Source organism: Mustela lutreola, chromosome 6, assembly GCF_030435805.1.
Source record: "Mustela lutreola isolate mMusLut2 chromosome 6, mMusLut2.pri, whole genome shotgun sequence".
In the NCBI taxonomy this organism is placed as follows: domain Eukaryota; kingdom Metazoa; phylum Chordata; class Mammalia; order Carnivora; family Mustelidae; genus Mustela; species Mustela lutreola.
This window is the reverse complement of record NC_081295.1, coordinates 7,247,681-7,265,869: the sequence shown is the minus strand read 5'-3', so window position 1 is coordinate 7,265,869 and position 18,189 is coordinate 7,247,681. Positions and strand designations below refer to the sequence as shown.

The 18,189-nt window shown below is 40.4% G+C and overlaps 1 protein-coding gene across 5 annotated transcripts in view; it reads left to right on the top strand.

Moving 5' to 3' along the window:
* The window catches only part of MAP3K4 (mitogen-activated protein kinase kinase kinase 4), a 114,331-nt gene that overhangs the window by 34,934 nt on the left and 61,208 nt on the right, over positions 1–18,189 (top strand). For all 5 annotated transcript variants that reach the window (XM_059176605.1, XM_059176603.1, XM_059176604.1 and 2 more), the window contains exons 2-3: positions 1,683–1,873; positions 13,840–15,203. In XM_059176605.1, the coding sequence (XP_059032588.1) occupies positions 1,683–1,873; positions 13,840–15,203 (1,555 nt within the window). The remainder of the gene's footprint in view (positions 1–1,682; positions 1,874–13,839; positions 15,204–18,189) is intronic.

Genomic DNA, 18,189 nt, shown 5'->3' with positions numbered 1-18,189 from the left:
AAGCCTGCATTATTGAATTTAATCCTCATTGGAGTCTAAGTATTACCCTTGCTTTGTAAATGTGCAATGTGAAGATTTTAAATAATTTGGCTAAGGTCCGCATAACTAATAGCCAGCACAGTCAGGATTTGAACCGAAGTCCCTCAGACCACAAAATGTGCAGTAATCATTCCAAAACTGCTAGTAAGCACTACAATCCGGGGAGATGAGATTAGCATCCTTGTCCTGCATAGCCATGCCTTCTCATCAGTTGAATCAGCTGTTTCACAGTGAGTGTGGAAGAAGTGGATGTTGGGAAATTCAAGTTCATCTGGAAGTTGTATTATTTGTTGTATGACTCTGTGATACTTCAGTTATGTAGTTAGCCTAAGGGAATACATATATTTAAAACTTATTTTTAACTTTGCTCACAGTTTTATTTGTTGTAGTTAGCTTTCAGGGCATGTCATTTGTATGTCTTTATGTGTGGGTACACAGTATTCATAGTGGCTAGAGTAGTCTTGTCTGGTTAAATCAGTTTTGACCTGTCCGAGGAATTCTTTATGGATTTCAGTGCTATAAATTTATATAATTCTGCAGCATTTTTATTTTTTGGAGGTTTGTTTTCTAAAGTTTTGTCAGTGTAATTCAATAAAATGGTGTCATCTATTTTAGAGTGGTTTTTCTTTTTCTATCTTGATTTTTATAATAACTTTGATTTTTATATCAGGGTAAAAGTTACCAGGAAGAACACTAGTTATACCTTGGATATAGTTTGGAGTTACCTTTGTAAAATATGAAGTGTATTTTAGAAAGAATATTCATAACGGGCCAGACTGTGACATATATTTAAAAGGAACTTCATGATTGATTCCTTCTAGTTTGCCAGGATTGTATATGTTCTGTTTGTATCAATAAGTTTTTTGTTGTTGTTAGCTTTGCAAAGATCGAACTATATCAAAATACTGATATTATTTGAGAAGTTGGCTGGGGATAGACAATTGGAAAGAAGCATTGCCAGAGAACAAGTTGAGAGTTGTGTTTTGAAGGTGAAGACAAACGAATTCCTTTCTCTTATTCTACCGTGTCCTTCTCCTGCACCAGCCCCCCCCCCCCCCCCCCCCACCGCCAAGCTCTGCCCTGTAGTGGCTCGCAGAGAACATAGAAACACTGACCTGCCCTATGTTGTCAGAAGCCTCTCGGATCACAGGAGAGCGCCCCATGCTTCCTGCTGTGTGTGCTTTGAAGAGCGGAAGCGCGGCCCTGAGGGCCAGGGCAGGGCTGAACTTGCCCACTCATCCCTGAGCCTCCGGGGCCAGCACAAAGCTACATGCTTCCGTCTCTCCCAGTTGTGTCTTCTGGTCCTTTGCTCTCCTTTTCCTCAGTCTGTAAGTTTTTAGGTTTAAACTCATTTATGTCAGAATTCTGTAAACACCAGAAGCTGCATACCAGCTCTGCCCTTGTGACACTCAGATGGTCTGGGGCCAGAGCAGAAGTTGTCACAGACATCCCTGCCTTTGGGCAAAAAAGTTCTCCTTGTCAGTTCCACAAGTACAGATAGAGGAGAAAGACCACATTGCTGAGGATGAGACGAAGCCGTAGAAAAGTTTTACAAGGAGTTCTTAAAAGAAGCTTCAAGAAGTTTAAATTTGAGTTCACTTACAGCATTACTGAATATTTTCTCTGCTCTCTGTCTTTCATAGGCCAGAGTGCACATTGGGAGATTCAGCTTGCAGGAATTCTGAGTCTGATGCAGAGGACTTTTCAGATGAAACCAACACGGAGAACCTTTATGGCACCTCTCCCCCCAGCACACCTCGGCAGATGAAACGCATGTCCATCAAGCACCAGAGGAATAGCGTAGGGAAGCCTGCCGGTCGAGCTGGTGTGAAAGGTGAGTCTGGTACTTACAAAGATACACAGACCTGGCACTTGCAGTGCATAATCTGTGTAACATGTAACTACTGATTGATCCTTTCTATGACAATGTTTTTCCTTTTTTATTAAATTTGATTTTAATGCTGCTTTTAAATTTTACTTCTTAATTTTTGAATTACTGCCATTAGCAGTATTGTTAATAAAGGAGAAAATCATCCACCAGAGATAGAAAGGTTTGTCCTGTGTAATTGCTAAAGCTGGTGGCATGTATTCTGTTTGGTCAGTAGAAGAGCCCAAGCATGCCTGAATCCGTGCACTCATCGAAGACGGCTGCTGATACAGGAGTGAGGTGCCTTTTAAAAATTCTTTGCATCTCTAGCTTTTGTTTTCCAGATGTGATGTACTGGGCAGTTTGGGAGAGGCAGGGCCGGGCTTCCCTCACCAGCCTGTGACCTGTGCTCTCTGGCAGTGGCCCTGAAGCTGCCCTAAGTGTGCACAGCCCACCTGCTTGCTAACAGTGCCTGGACAGTACCGTGCACCACGGACAGTACTTGTGTTCTACTTTTCTCTTTGTTTGACGTCTCAGAGCCCAGATAATGTTCTGTTCCTAGAAGCTGGGAGTGTTTTCTGTTTTCATTTCATACTTCCTCCAACATGTCACAGCTGTTCTTTTCTGAGGTGCATAAATCAAATCATGCTGACCTGCTGCCTCCTTGTTCCCTCCGTCTGGCTTAGATCCTCAGGTCGCTGAAGCCTGATGGTTTTAGGATTCCCCTATTAATTTCAGCGAGCCACTTGTCCTAAAACTGATCTCGGAGCTTTTTGGAATTCATTCATCTCTTTCTGCATAAAATACAGATTTTATTCTTCATCTTATCTGAGAAGTTTCCCTATCACAGGCGCTCCCTTATGGACATCAAGTGTATGCCCATTTCTCTCTTTCCTTGGCCCACGCTCTCCCTTTCTGTTTGGCCACGTCCCCTTCCCACACATGTCTTCCACATGTTAGCCTCTTGTGGTTGTAGGTGGCCAGTTCACTCTGTGTCCCTGTTGTAGCCCTTCCTCAAGAAAGAAGGCAGTCAAGAGAAATCGATTCTGTTGTATTTATTTGCTTGGGTAAAATCTTGACCCAGGAAGAAATCCTAAGCAGTAATAGTCTTTCTTTTTCACAGGGAAGGTGATTTTTTTGCCTTCATTTTTTATTTTAAGTTTAAAAATTTTCAGGTTAGTCAATTGTTTATTATTAAAGACTTTATTTATTTTAGAGAGACAGAGTGCATGCACAGGTGGGGGGAGGAGCAGATGGAGAGGGACAAACCGACTCCATGCTGAGTGTGGAGCCCATCGTGGGGCCTGGTTCCACTCCTGCGATCATGACCTGAGCCAAAGTCAAGAGTCAGATGCTCAATCAACCGAGCCTCCCAGATGCCCCAGGATTTTTTTATTTTTATGTAATCTCTGTACCCAAAGTGGGGCTCAAACTTAAAATCCCAAGATCGAGAGTCAGATTCTCAACTGACTGAGGCAGCCAGGTGCCCTAATTCTTTACTTTATTTGCACTAGGATATTAACCTGTGACCTGTACTTAACTACCCCAAGAAATTAATAGCTTTCCATTGCAATTTATCATCTTTAAAACCAATCTTTATTCATTTTCTCAAGGATGACTGTAGAAGCGCCTTATCTAAAACAAGTGTCACTGAAGTAGCATCTAAAGAATCACTGTTAGTTAATACAGACTCTCTTTGAGCTGGTAAAACTGAAATGATGCCAGTAGCACATCTGCTTTTTCTTTACCTGATGGTCCATACTATTTCAGAATAGGAGTTGAGGGTGTAATTCTCACATCTTATAGATTGAGAAACTGAGGTCTAGGTTTTTTAAAGTAACTTGAGGCCAGAAGGCTTGAGATGGGGACAGGACTGTTTTTAGAAATAGTTCTCCTGGGGCTTGATTTGGACTTTTTCCCAGTATAAGCAGCAGATACTAAGCTTACCTGAAGAGTTAACTGTACTGTCTCTCACTAATCAGAAATCCAGTCACTAGATTTTTAAAAAAATATTTATTTATTTCTGGGACGCCTGGGTGGCTCAATTGGTTAAGCTGCTGCCTTTGGCTCAGGTCATGATCCCAGGGTTCTAGGATCGAGTCCCACATTGGGCTCTCTGCTTGGCAGGGAGCCTGCTTCTCTCGCTGCCTCTGCCTGCCATGCTGCCTGTTTGTGTGTACTCTCCCTGTCTGTCAAATAAATAAATAAAATCTTTAAAAAACATATTTATTTGACAGAGAGAGAGAGAGAGAGAGCGCGCGTGCACGTGTATACATGGGAGTGGAGAGGATCAGAGGGAGAGGGAGAGAGAAATGCAAGCAGACGCTGTGCTGAGTGCAGAGCCTGGATGTGAGGCTTCATCTTAGGACCCTGAGATCACTACTGAGCCAAAAGCAAGAGTTGGGACTCTTAACTGACTGTGTTACCCACGTGCCCCCCATCACTAGCCATTTGGTGAGCTCCTGCTGTCCTTCCAGGGTGTGTGGGAAATGGAAGTTGAAAGTTTGTTTCTTCACCTTTAATTTCTTTCAGCTGTTTATTTCATAAAATTACAGACTTTGAGATCTGGAGGGGGTCTTGGAGACCACTTATTCCAATTCCTGCTGTTTTTCAGGTGAAGAAATGGATGGCCTATGTCTTTTGACTTGTACCTGTCTAATAGCAGACCTAAGAAACCAAAATCCGTAAAAACTTACTCTTTTTTCTTACTGTAAAAGATTATGTGTTATGGGAAATTTAGAAACTACAGACAAAAAGAAATAAAAATACCTATAAACCCAACACACGGAAATACTAACTTTTACCATCTATGGTGAAAGCCCCATCTCGCGTGGGAAGCGTGCAGGTAGACCGCAGCGCAGGCTCAGTCGGTTGAGCTGGGGTGAAGGATGGTGAGGAGAGGCTGCCCTGGGTGTCCCCAGGAGGGAGCGGGAGGAGGGAGCGGGGAGCCCTGGGGCTAGGAGACTGCTGAAAAAGTGACATTTGTGCTGTGACCTGAAGGCTGAGGCCAGGAGACCCATGTTTCAAACTAGTGTGTGATTCATGATAATATATTGGTCCCTCAGTACTTTCTAGAGCTTTTAGAATTAGTTAGGTTGGTCAGATTTATTTTAAAAGCTTTCCAAGGGAACATGAACTGGTGCATTCTTTCTTTCTCGCTGCCACAAGCCAGGGCTCTCTGAATCATACTATTCACTTTAGAACTGCAGTCCAAGTTGGACTCATCATTTTAATAAATGTCACCAATAATGTTTGCATTTTCCTGGTTATCTATTGCTGTGTAACAAACCACCCCACAACTTAGTGGCATGAAGGAACAACCATTTTATTGTGCTCATGCTGCTGTGGCCCACATATTTAGGCAGGTCACAGCTTGTCTCAAACCCGTCATGTCTAGAGCTTTTGCTGGAATGGCTCAGTCGGGGAGATACTGTCATGGCCCTAAGTGGGAGCCTTAGTTCTTCTCCACGTGGTCCAAGATGGCTTCTTTATTCACATGTCTGGCATCTGGGTGGAGAGCGGGTTGGCATTGTTTTTTTCCCCATGTGACCTTCCACATGGCTATTCTGGGATTCTTCACAGCATACTTGTTCTGGGTAATTAGGATTCTTATGTGGCAGTTAGCTTTCCCTTAGAGCCAGGGTCATGAGAGATCAGGGTGAAAGTTGTAAGGGTTCTTAGCTTAGGAAGTCATATAGCACCATGTCTGCTGTGTGCTTCGGCCACACAGGGCCACCAAAAGTCAGTGTGGAAGGGGACCACACAGGGCATTTCAGCAGCAGGAGGTGTGGTTGTGGGCTGTAAGGGACCAGCTCCTACCTGCATTTGATATAAAGCTTTGGGGAATTAGTTTCTGGTCATCATACTGTCTTTGTGCTTCCAGCCCCTCTCCCTTGTAAATGGAGACAACATCATAAGCATTCCTGAAGGACTAGAAGGACCCAGAAAGGTAACTGAGGGCCCTATGTTGCAAGGAGGTGAGAGTAACCATTAATTTTTTTTTTTTTTAAACAATGGTAGCCATTGTCGTGAACTGATTATATGGATATGATTCTTTAAATATTTTATTATTATAGGCTCAGAATAACTACTACTAATCTACAGTAGTAACTAACTACCATAGATTCATTTTTTGTAATAGGAAATTCAGCCCCAGGCCACTTTCTAACCAGCTGGCTGTAAATGGAGAGTTCCCATGAGACCCTTTTTAGGTTCCATAATTTGCTAGAACTGTTTACAGAACTCAAAACACACTTTACTTGTGTTTGCGGTTTATTATAAAGGACTCAGGAATAGCCAAATGGAAGAGATGTATAGGACCAGGTGTGCGGGGTGACATGGCCTTCCAGGTCCCGCCGGCCTTAGCCTGTCACTGCCTGGATGTATTCACCAGCGTGGAAACTCATCGCATTTCCTTGTTAAAGAGTCTTTAGAGAGCTTACTCTCCAGACTGCTCCCTCCAGCCCCTTTCTGGGAGGTTAGGGTGGTGGATGGGGGGTGCCGAAGCTTCCAGCCCGCTTATTATTAGTTCCCTAGGACCAGCCCCATCCTGAGGCTACTCTCTAGGAGCACCCCTTAGCATAAATACAGATGTGATTGAAAGGGGCTCCTTTTGAATAATTACTCAACGGATTCCAAGAGTTTTTAGCAGTTCTGTGCCAGAAATGTGGACAAAACCCAAATATATTTCTTATTATACCTTGGAGAGCAGCTGCTAGTAAAGGTATGAGGAGATGGCAGCTTTGATACAAGGCTAATGGGAATGGAAATGTCTTAATCCTTGTGGGAAAGTGATTTTGTTAATTCAGTCAAGTCGAGGTTGGTTATGTCCTTGACCCTGCACATCCACCATTGGGAGTAGACTCTAGAGAAGCTCTGCAAATGGACACAACAAATCCTGTACGAAGAGTCACTGTGTCATTCATTGTTTGTGATTTCCAAGCATAATATGCAATTGTGTAACCACCAAGCAGGGTAATTCAAAACAAGTGTCTGTCTTAGTGATTATCTGAGCTGTCAGCGGATGGAGGAGAGAGGAGACCCTGGCGGGGAGGTGAAGGACATAGGTGAGGTCGCCATTGTTGGTATGGGATGGAAAGGGGGTTTGTGTGTGAAGAATGAAAGAGGTGAGGTTGCCATTGTTGGGGCAGGATGGGGGTGTGTGAAGGACGAAGGCCAAGTCTCCATAGCCCAGGTGGGATGGCGCTATGAAGAATGAAGGCGAGGTTGTCATCGTCGCAGCGTTTTCGTCCTTGATGTTGGTGGACTCTCAAATGATTGCCAGTTTAGAAGTGTGCAAAAAAATATTTTCTCCAACTTTGACATTTCCCTGGGAATGTTAAAGACATTTTTGTTTTTGAAACATGAACTGCTGCTTTTAGAAGCTGTGATAAATATGATAGAAATGTTGTGATATCTAGGTATGAATGGTTAGTTCCTTATTACCTAAGAGAAGTCAGTTGTGTGACATCCTGACTGACGTAACCTACCAGTTAAGCTCTTGAATTAGCTCACTGACCAGGCTTAATTTCATACTTTGATGAGTAACAGAATTTAATTGAGGTATTATTTAAATTGTACTTTTGGATAATGATAAATAACTGCTAAACTATAGCAATTAAGATTTTAATTTTGGACAATAATTAGTCATTTACAGCTATTCTTCTTAAGATCGGTTTAAGGGAGAGATGGTCATACTATCTCATCCTTAAACTTTTGTGCCTTTTAACATAGCAGAAGGAAGTAAATCTAGCTCATCTCACAGTTAAATTGGGAAAATAAGAATTAAAACACTCAAGCCACATCCTTTTTAGAGTGAATCTGCCTGTAATCCATACCAGCTCTATTTTGCCAGCAATATTATAACATACTGCAGTAGCCAGGCTATAGAGAGAGAACAGATATCTCAAGATATTTATATCAGAATTTGAACCTATGTGCACATGTGTATATACAGATATTGATTTCCCTATCATAAACAAGTACCTCAAAGTATATATGTACGTGCGTGTGTATAGAAGTCTTGTGCTTTTGCTAACAGTAGTAGGATCAGCAGCTTGTTTTTGAGAGTGTAATACTGCTGTAAAATTGAGCTGATTTGATCGTAGAGTTGACCCTTGAACAATGCTGGGTCAGGGGTTGGGGGTCAACCCCAAGCAGTGTCAAAATTTGGTGTATAACTTTTGACTCCCCAACAGCTTAACTTGTAATAGCCTACTGTTGACCGGAAGCCTTACCATGACATAAATAGTTGAATAACATGTTTTTTGTATGTATTATGTACTATATTCTTACAATGCAGTAAGCTAGAGAAAATAAATTTTTACTTTTTTTATTGTTATTTTTTAGAGAGGGTGGGGGAGGGGCAGAGGGTTAGAGAATCTTAAGCAGGCTCCATGCCTAGTGTGGAGTCCAGTGGAGGGCTCGATCTCACAACCCTGAGATCATGACCACATCTAAATCAAGAGTCAGACACTTCACTGACTGAGTCACCCAGACAAACTGAAAACGAAATTTTTTTTTAAAAGATTTTATTTATTTGAGAGAGAGACAGAGACAGAGAATGAGAGCGTGAGAGGGGAGGTCAGAGGGAGAAACAGACTCCCCATGGAGCTGGGAGCCAGAGATGGGACTCCATCTCAGGACTCCGGGATCATGACCTGAGCTGAAGGCAGTGGCTTAACCAACTGAGCCACCCAGGTGCCCAAAAAGGAAATATTTTTAAGAAAATCTAAGAAAAAGTACATTTACAATGTATGTCAAAAAAAAAAAAAAAAATCTGTGTATAAGTAGACCATGCAGTTCAAACCCTTGTTGTTCAAGGGGTCAGCTGTATGGTCAATCATATGATAGTTCATTGTTAACATTAACTAGAGTGGACTTAAATCTGTATTTCAGCTCTGTAGTCTAAACTCAACCTCAGTCAAAGTTCTGTTTCAAGCTCTCCTTATAGACTCACTGTTGCAGCCACTCGCTTCTTTTTGCCTTTGTGTCTCTTCATGCTCTTCTTCCCTGGCTTTAAAGATACTCTTGACTTTCTTGCTACCTTCGTTTGAGCTCCATACATTTTCCAAAGCCCCCAGTCAAGTACGTGGTGTTAAAGTCTTTACAGATTAGTTACTCTCTATGATCTGTCCTTTATGCCACTCAGTGTCTAACCTTTCCTTGGGTGGGTAGTACTGGTCTCTGAGCACTGTGACAGGTGTTAACAGTGGTGTAAAGATATGAACATGGCTTAGGATCCCTGTCCTAATAGTTACCATCTGTTGATGTTTCATGGTAGTCTTCACAGTGTTGTGAAGATTAGGAGAGTCTCTCTACAGCTTCTACTTGAAAATGACGGAGTTAAGGAAAGTGTTTCCCAAAATATGCCATTCTAGCCAGGTGAATCAGAGACACGGGGAGTGGGCCCAGGAGTCCACATTTTAGCAAGAATCTCAGTGCTTCTTAATGTTGACTGATATTTGAGAACAATGAATTCGATCTCTAAGCCCCTGCAGATTGCTGACATTGTTTGATAATCCAGGACATCATTGCTCTAATGACCATCTCCCACTTAGAGGTAAAGAGCAGCTATCTGTTTACGCTTACTCATTTGAGAGCTTGAGGAAGGCTGGTGTGTTAAGTGTGAATAGTACTCATAGGGGAGAGCAGAAGTATTTAAAAGACTTGATAAAAAATACATTTTATACATATTCTAAGGAGCCAGTTCTAAATATGGATGGTGGGAAAATTCAGTTGAATGTCTCATGTCTGTTTAAACAAGTGAACCATATTTCTTGTCATTGGTTGCTTTTGGTTTCAGTATAAATTTTTTTTCTTTTCCTTTTCGTGTTCTGATTAGGCAGAAATTATTGGTGATTGGCCAAAGGAAAAAGTAACTACTTTGGAAGATTGCTGTAACTGCACTAACCAAATCACACCACTTAATTTACAGCCACGCAGATCAGTTGTTCCATTAGTCTTCCTGAAGTTATTATAACTAGTTTTGTAACACTATAATAGGACTTGTCATGTAATACATTCTGTATACTTTTAATTTATTGTCCTTTCAGAAGCTGTTTATGGTTGACTTTTTATTTTTATTTATTTTTATTTTTTTAAAATTTCTTTTCAGCGTAAGAGACTTTTTATTAATTGCAAAGGGATTTAGTATTAAAGGAAAACTAGATATAGAAACAAACTTGTCAATGTGGTTTTTTTTTTTTTTTTTTTTTAAATATTTTATTTATTTATTTGAGAGAGAGACAGTGAGAGAGAGCATGAGCGAGGAGAAGGTCAGAGAGAGAAGCAGACTCCCCATGGAGCTGGGAGCCTGATGCGGGACTCGATCCCAGGAATCCAGGATCATGACCTGAGCCGAAGGCAGTCGTCCAACCAACTGAGCCACCCAGGCGTCCCATGTCAATGTGGTTTTAAGTTGAATTTCTCCGAGGGCTAGTGATGATGAACATTTTTTCATGTGTCTGATAGCCATTTGTATGTCTGCATTGAAGAAGTCTCTGTTCATATCTTCTGCCCATGTTTTATATGATTGCCTGTTTTGTGTGTGTTGAGTTTGAGGAGTTCATTATAGATCCTGGATATCAACCTTTTGTCTGTACTGTCATTTGCAAATATCTTCTCCCATTCCTTGGGTTGCCTCTTTGTTTTTTTGACTGTTTCCTTTGCTGTGCAGAAACTTTTGATTTTGATGAAGTCCCAAAAGTTTATTTTTGCTTTTGTTTCCTTTGCCTTTGGAGACATGTCTTGAAAGAAGTTGCTGTGGCTGATATCGAAGAGATTACTGCCTATGTTCTCCTCTAGGATTCTGATAAATTCCTGTCTCACATTGAGGTCTTTTATCCATTTTGAGTTTATCTTTGTGTATGGTGTAAGAGAATGGTCGAGTTTCATTCTTCTACATATAGCTGCCCAGTTTTCCCAGCACCATTTATTGAAGAGACTGTCTTTTTTTCCACTGTATATTTTTTCCTGTTGTGTTGAAGATTAATTGACCATAGAGTTGAGGGTCCATATCTGGTCTCTCTACTCTGTTCCACTGGTCTATGTGTCTGTTCTCATGTCAGTACATGCTGTCTTGGTGACCACAGCTTTGTAATAAAGCTTGAAATCAGGTAACATGATGCCCCCAGTTTTATTTTTGTTTTTCAACATTTCCTTAGCGATTCGGGGTCTCTTCTGATTCCATACAAATTTCTGGATTATTTGCTCCAGCTCTTTGAAGAATACTGGTGGAATTTTGATCGAAATGGCATTAAAAGTATAGATTGCTCTAGGCAGTATAGACATTTTAACAATGTTTATTCTTCCGATCCAAGAGCATGAAATGGTCTTCCATCTTTTTGTGTCTTCTTCAATTTCCTTCATGAGTGTTCTGTAGTTCCTCAAGTACAGATCAACATAGCTTTCCATAGGCTCCTCCAACTTCATGTATTAAAAACTAAGCTCATTATCTTTACCTCTAGCCTTAAGCAGTGATACCACGTATGTCATTTTGTGTTTCACAGTGACAAAGTATAATATAAATTCCTACCTCAAAAAATAAAATACCGTGGAGTTAAGTTTGGAAGAACTTGTTAGCTTTGCTTTCAAATAACCATTGTTTTACCAAGTAGAGATGAATGGTGTGTATGTGCTATGTCAATAAAGGTATAAAGAACACAATTAAAACATCAAAGAGGAGACAAAGTCTGGGCTTGGGCAAATTTTTTATGAATGAATATTGATAGGTATATGTAGCTAGAAACAAAAATTGAAGAAATTTCTTGAATGGGTTGCATAAAAAATTTTAAGACCTTAGAAGTAAGGTAGATTAAAACTACGGATAAAAATTCTATCATTTAAAAATACTGGTAATTAAAAAGTAATAATAACCATTTTTATATTAAAATATAGCAAAAATCCCAGTAGACAGATAAAATCCTTTTTGATGGGCCATAAAGGAAATTAGTGCACATAAGTGCCTGTCGGGTAGGGGGAGAGCCAGGGGGAGAGGGAGAGACAGAATCCTAGGCAGGGTCTATCCCCAGGGTGGGACCCCAATGTGGGGCTCATTCTCATGACCCTAAGATCATGACCTGAGGAGAAATCAAGAGTCAGATACTTAACTAACTTGAGCTACCCTGGTGCCCCTAAAATTCTTTTAAAACTATTTTGATTTAAAGTGATTAGAAGGCAAACTGGTTTAAACAGGTTTCCTTTAGTGAATTGATTTTAGGTATATTAGTTTGTAACTCCTGTAAATATAACCTATTTCACCAAATCTGAGGCATACTATAATGTGTTTTAAGAAAAAAATGCTTACAATTGATGACACAGTATATTTATTTTAAAAATTTTTTCAATTTTTTATTATTTATTTGGGATAAAGTGAGAGAGAGAGAGCATAAGCAGGGCAGAGAGAGAGGAAGAGGCAGGCTATCTGCTGAGCAGGAAGGCCAATGTGGGTCTTAATCCTAGTACCCTTGGATCGTGACCTGAGCTGAAGGCAGACGCTTAACCCACTGAGCCATCCAGATGCCCTGACACAAGTGTGTTTTTATACTTAGCATTTTTATTTTTTATTTAGTGAAAGAACCCTTTTTATACTTTTTGATATTTAGATACAGGTTTTAAAAAAACTATTTGTTATTTATGTTGTGTGTGTGTGATTATATATATATATATGTATATATAATATGTACTGTGATATTATATATATAAAATAAATATATAAACATATAAATATATAAAATAGATGTAAATGAAACCTATTAGGGAATATGTTTCTAAAACATATTCATATCATCAATTATAAAACATTTTAATTTCAGAGATGTTAAAATACAGAATGTGTGCCCTAGATTCAGGGACATGAAGTATATCTTGGGTGTGGAGGGGAGATCAGAATGGGGTTTTAGGTTTGGGCATTACCCGTATACGAAGTAGAAGTGAGGATTGCCCAGGGAGGGGGAGAGTAAGGCAGAAGAAATTGAAGAGTGAAATGGAGAACAGCATTTTCTGGAGTGAGCCAGGTTCCAAGGAGGGAATTTGTTAAAGAGTGACTTGGGAAGCAGAAAAGAACCCAGAGACCATTGTCTCTAGAAAGCAAGGGGCTGAAGGCATTTCAGTCAGGTAGAGATGGTTAATAATGGCAGAAATGCCAAACAGGAAGGAAGGGGGTGTGTATGTTCATTCCAAAGCTTGGGATTAAATTAATAGCACTTTTCGATAATTGTTCGGTGAGAAAGTGTGATGTTTACTTTCTTTGCATTAATTTTGAATGATTTAATATGCCACTTGAGGCAAATGATAGTGAATTAGTCTGTATGTCTTCAATTCTCTTAATGCTAAATTTAAAATGTTACTGTTCATTTGTGGGAAAGAAACTGAGAAGTAGAATAAATTAACATTTTTACCTATTATCTGTCTTTCATTTTTTTATGAGGATAATCTGAAAGTGCCTTAAAGATTCTTTGCTCAGTCTACTTCATTCTACAAATGAGAGAAGTGACCCAGGAAACTTACGTGGTCTGCTCTGAATTAATACATTCAGTTCACAGCAGAGGCGGGAATGGGGTGGGTTTTCCAAACCATGTTTCTGTCAGAGCTGCTGTGCTCTTTGTCCCTTCTTAAGTTGAAGGAGGTTAACTGGTGGCGATTTCACTCTGTGGATAACTGCACTTTTAATGTAGAGAAATGGCTTGTTTTAGATTTGTAGTGGAAGATATTAGAGAGCATAGCAAGTATAATAAAGCAGGGAAATTCCTTAGAAATTAAGAGAGAAATGTATATATTTTGGATCTTTTACTTTTTAGCATATAGTTACGATTTTTTTCTCCAGTAACAGCCTGAAAAAATAAGTACATGTGAAGATGAGTTTTCTTGAAGATGCTGAGGGTAGTTTCATGTCTTAGAGTTAACATGATGATCTGTTTATTTCTTTTTAATAGAAAAAACGAATGCACCGAACCAGCCTCCACACAAAGACACTGGAAAAACGGTGGAGAATGTGGAAGAATACAGCTATAAGCAGGAGAAAAAGATCCGAGCAGCTCTTAGGACAACAGAGCGCGATCATAAGAAAAATGTGCAGTGCTCGTTCATGTTGGACTCAGTGGGTGGGTCTTTGCCCAAAAAATCAATTCCAGATGTGGATCTTAATAAGCCTTACCTCAGTCTTGGCTGCAGCAACGCTAAGCTTCCGGTATCTGTGCCCATGCCTATAGCCAGAACTGCACGCCAGACTTCTAGGACTGACTGTCCAGCAGATCGCTTAAAGTTTTTTGAGACTTTGCGACTCCTGCTAAAGCTTACCTCAGTCTCAAAGAAGAAGGACAGGGAGCAAAGAGGACAGGAAAATACATCCGCTTTCTGGTTTAACCGATCTAATGAACTGATCTGGTTAGAGCTACAAGCCTGGCATGCAGGACGGACCATTAATGACCAGGACCTCTTTTTATATACAGCCCGTCAAGCCATCCCAGATATTATCAATGAAATCCTTACTTTCAAAGTTAATTATGGGAGCTTTGCCTTTGTTAGAAACGGAGCTAGTTTTAATGGTACTTCAGTAGAAGGGCAGTGCAGAGCCCCTCATGGAACAAAGCTGGTGGGTTACTCGACGTACCACGAGCATCTCCAACGCCAGAGGGTGTCGTTTGAGCAGGTAAAGCGGATAATGGAGCTGCTGGAGTACATAGAAGCACTTTATCCATCGTTGCAGGCTCTTCAAAAGGACTACGAAAAATATGCTGCGAAAGACTTCCAGGATAGGGTGCAGGCACTCTGTCTGTGGTTAAACATCACGAAAGACTTAAATCAGAAGTTAAGGATTATGGGCACTGTTTTGGGCATCAAGAATTTATCAGACATTGGCTGGCCAGTGTTTGAAATCCCTTCTCCTCGGTCATCCAAAGGCAATGAGCCGGAAGATGAGGGTGATTACACAGAAGGGGACTTGCGGGAGCTGGCAAGTAGCGCAGATGAGAGTGAGGAAGAGCAGCTCTCAGGTCCGAGGGCCCCGGAGCCCACACAGCCCGCTGCCAGTAGTTGCGGCATCCGCTCGCAGGACTGTGTGCGGAAGAAGCTGGAGAGGCTCGAGTCTGAGGAGGAGTCCGTTGGCTGGGGAGCGCCAGACTGCAGCGCAGAAGCAGGCTTTAGCAGACATTGTCTGACTTCTATTTATAGACCATTTGTAGACAAAGCACTGAAGCAAATGGGGTTAAGAAAGCTAATCTTAAGACTTCACAAGCTGATGGACGGTTCCTTGCAAAGGGCACGTATAGCACTGGTAAAGAGTGACCGTCCAGTGGAGGTAGGTTTCTGGTAGGCATTCCTGTGATCTTGGCCTCCGTTCCATCCTTACAGAGTGCTGTGTTGATTATTAGGTACTTCCGTAGTCTTGGTATTTTTAAGGTGTAAGTGGTCGTCACTGTAACTTGCAGGTTTAAACATTTCTATAAAGCACTGTGATAAATGTGGGAAGGGAGCTATGGAAACTGCTGGAAATTTAGTCAATTAAGTGTAAGGTGGTGTGGGGAGGAAAAAAAGTGCAGCTTTATAAATATAGGATGGAGAAGGACAGACTAGGTATAGATAAAGAGGGAAGAAAGCCATAATCCTGGGTGACCCCGGGCTGAATAAGAGTCAGTAAAAAAGTCAACATGATGCTAAAATATTTTTAAATGAATACGGCATCCAAGGTCATAGATTTGGTTCTTTCTCGAGTCTTTGCAATAGCTTATTCCCTTTTTGAGTAGCAGGTCCAGTTTTTGGCCACTGTATTTTAAACTGATAAGAACAGATACTACACATGATTTTAGCCAAAGGAGATATGAGTTGTAGAGAAATGTCAGAATGATCAAAAGGAAAAAAAACGTTTACGTGTTACAGTTAGCAATTAGCATAGGTGATAGACGTTTAAGGGAAGTCTTAATTATCAGATCTACATTTTGACATGTGAAGATTTTTGTGAGAGGAGTATGCCTCCTAGAAAAAACAGTTTGAAAACAGTGCAGATTTTGTTTTGATAGCTTGATCTCTCAAATTTTTTACTGTTAAGGGTGATCAAACTAGAAAGGGCATGCTGTTGGATACTGTTCTTGAGAGGAAGAAGAGCAATGTTTCTCTTGTGGGGAGTTTACATATTCATCTGGCTAAAAGCAAAAGCACCCAGATCTTTGAGATTCTTTATACCTGTCTCTGGTTGCTATTCTCAATTTTAGTAGCTATGTACATACGTATGTTTGCACCTTTTATTTTTATTTTATTTTATTTTAAGATTTTATTTATTTATTTGTCAGAGAGAGAGAGAGTGAGAGCGAGCACAGGCAGACAGAGTGGAAGGCAGAGGCAGAGGGAGAAGCAGGATCCCTGTGGAGCAAGGAGCCCGATGTGGGACTCGATCCCAGGACGCTGGGATCATGACCTGAGCCGAAGGCAGTTGCTCAACCAACTGAGCCACCCAGGCGTCCCATTTTTTAATTTTTTAAACTTCAGTTTAGTACATAATGTGACTTGCTTTGGCGTGAGATGTGATACAACAGAGGGCATTTTTTTTTTTTTTTTTAAATAATGGGAAACATTGGAAGAGAACATCAGTTGATAAGATTTTTATTTTTCATGAACTAGGCCATGAACCCCTAGCAAGGGGTCAGACATTCACATAATAGTGCTGATGTTTGCAAAGGGAATCTGCACTTCGTAGCTATAAGAAGTTAGTTTACTTTGAGTGTTATTTTAATTATAAGTTTCAAAGTGAATTTATATATGAGATCTTTTTTTTTTAAAGATTTTATTTATTTGCCAGAGAGAGCGCGAGTGCATGTATACGGGCACGTGTGAGCACATGAGCAGGGGTGGGACAGAGGGAGAGAGAGAAGCAGAGTTCCTGCTGAGCAGGGAGCCCAATGCAGGGCTTGAGCTCAGGACCCTGGGATTAATGAGATCTTCTTTGAATAGTATTTTAACTTTGAATGATTTTTTATGTACATCTTTTTATTAGAGCAAATGACTGTTTTCCCCCTTTTAGTCCATAATAACTATTTTATATGATTTTATTATAGTGCAGGTTTCAAAATCAGTAGAACAAAACTAGATAGGAGTAAGGATTTGCCATATACTTCAGATGGTGAATGACTTACTTGGTTTAGGCTTTTCGCTGGAGTGGTTCAGTTCCAATGAGGACACTTGTGGGCAAGACAGGAGTGATGATTAATTTTTATTGTGAAGCACTGTTTTTGAAGTAGTATGAGCCAATCAGCTCTGGTACCGTTACCTCATCTCTGATTCAGTGGGTCTCATGAGAGAGAAGGACTCATGGTAGGGGCCCTGGGAGGCACCTGGGGGCTTCTTAAAACTGCTTTAAACTCCCCCAATTGTCTCCCTCTTCCCTCTGTGACAGCGAACTGTCACTACTAATGGTGGAGCTTTGCATCCCTTAGATGTGTTGGAACAAGAAAAAGATTGGGAATGAGTGCACTACATTTTTTATTAGAACTCAAGTTGAAAACAGATAATGGTAGGTCACCCCTAGTTTTGAATTCCTGTCAACGTTGTATTCCTTCAGTTTGACTAGTTGAGATTCAACTGAAAAGTTTATCCTTATAGAGCATACAAACTCCAGCTCATAAGTGTGTGATTTAAAGACTATTAGAATTATTTGCAGATTATTTGCTTTTCAAAACAAAAATGAAGTACAGAAGGCCCTGTTTTAAGTTTTGTTTTATAAAATATTGTGTTTGTTAGGTAACAAGAGTAACCAAGAGCTGAAGTAGAAATTCAATCCAAACTAATAAAGATGAGGCTTCAAGATTATAATGAACTCAGTGGGAAAGTAAGACTTATTTTTGTTTCCATTTCAGGAACATAATCTCTGGAAGGGGAGGGCTATGTGTGTGTGTGTGTGTGTGTGTCTATATGTGTATGAATGTATGTAGACTTTCCTTCTGGGTTTGTTTTAGTCTTTGACTAAGTATGTTGGAGAAAGAGCCACAGTTTTTAAAATCAGGTAACTAGATTCCATTTCTTGGTGTTGGTGTGGGGCTTCTCACCACATGACTTTGTAAATGACTTAGTATTTCTGACGCTAAGTCATTGCATCTGTAAAACGACTATAATACTTTCCTACCTACCTCACAGGGTTGTTGTGAGGCTTTAAAAAGGTATTTGTATAAATGGTAAAATTCTGTAGAAGCCAGATATAAACTCTTAATTTTTAGAAGCTTTGTTAATTTTTTTTTCTTTTGAAGCTAACTGTTAAGTCAGTATGGGCCAGACTAGTCTATATTTTTATTTTTTAA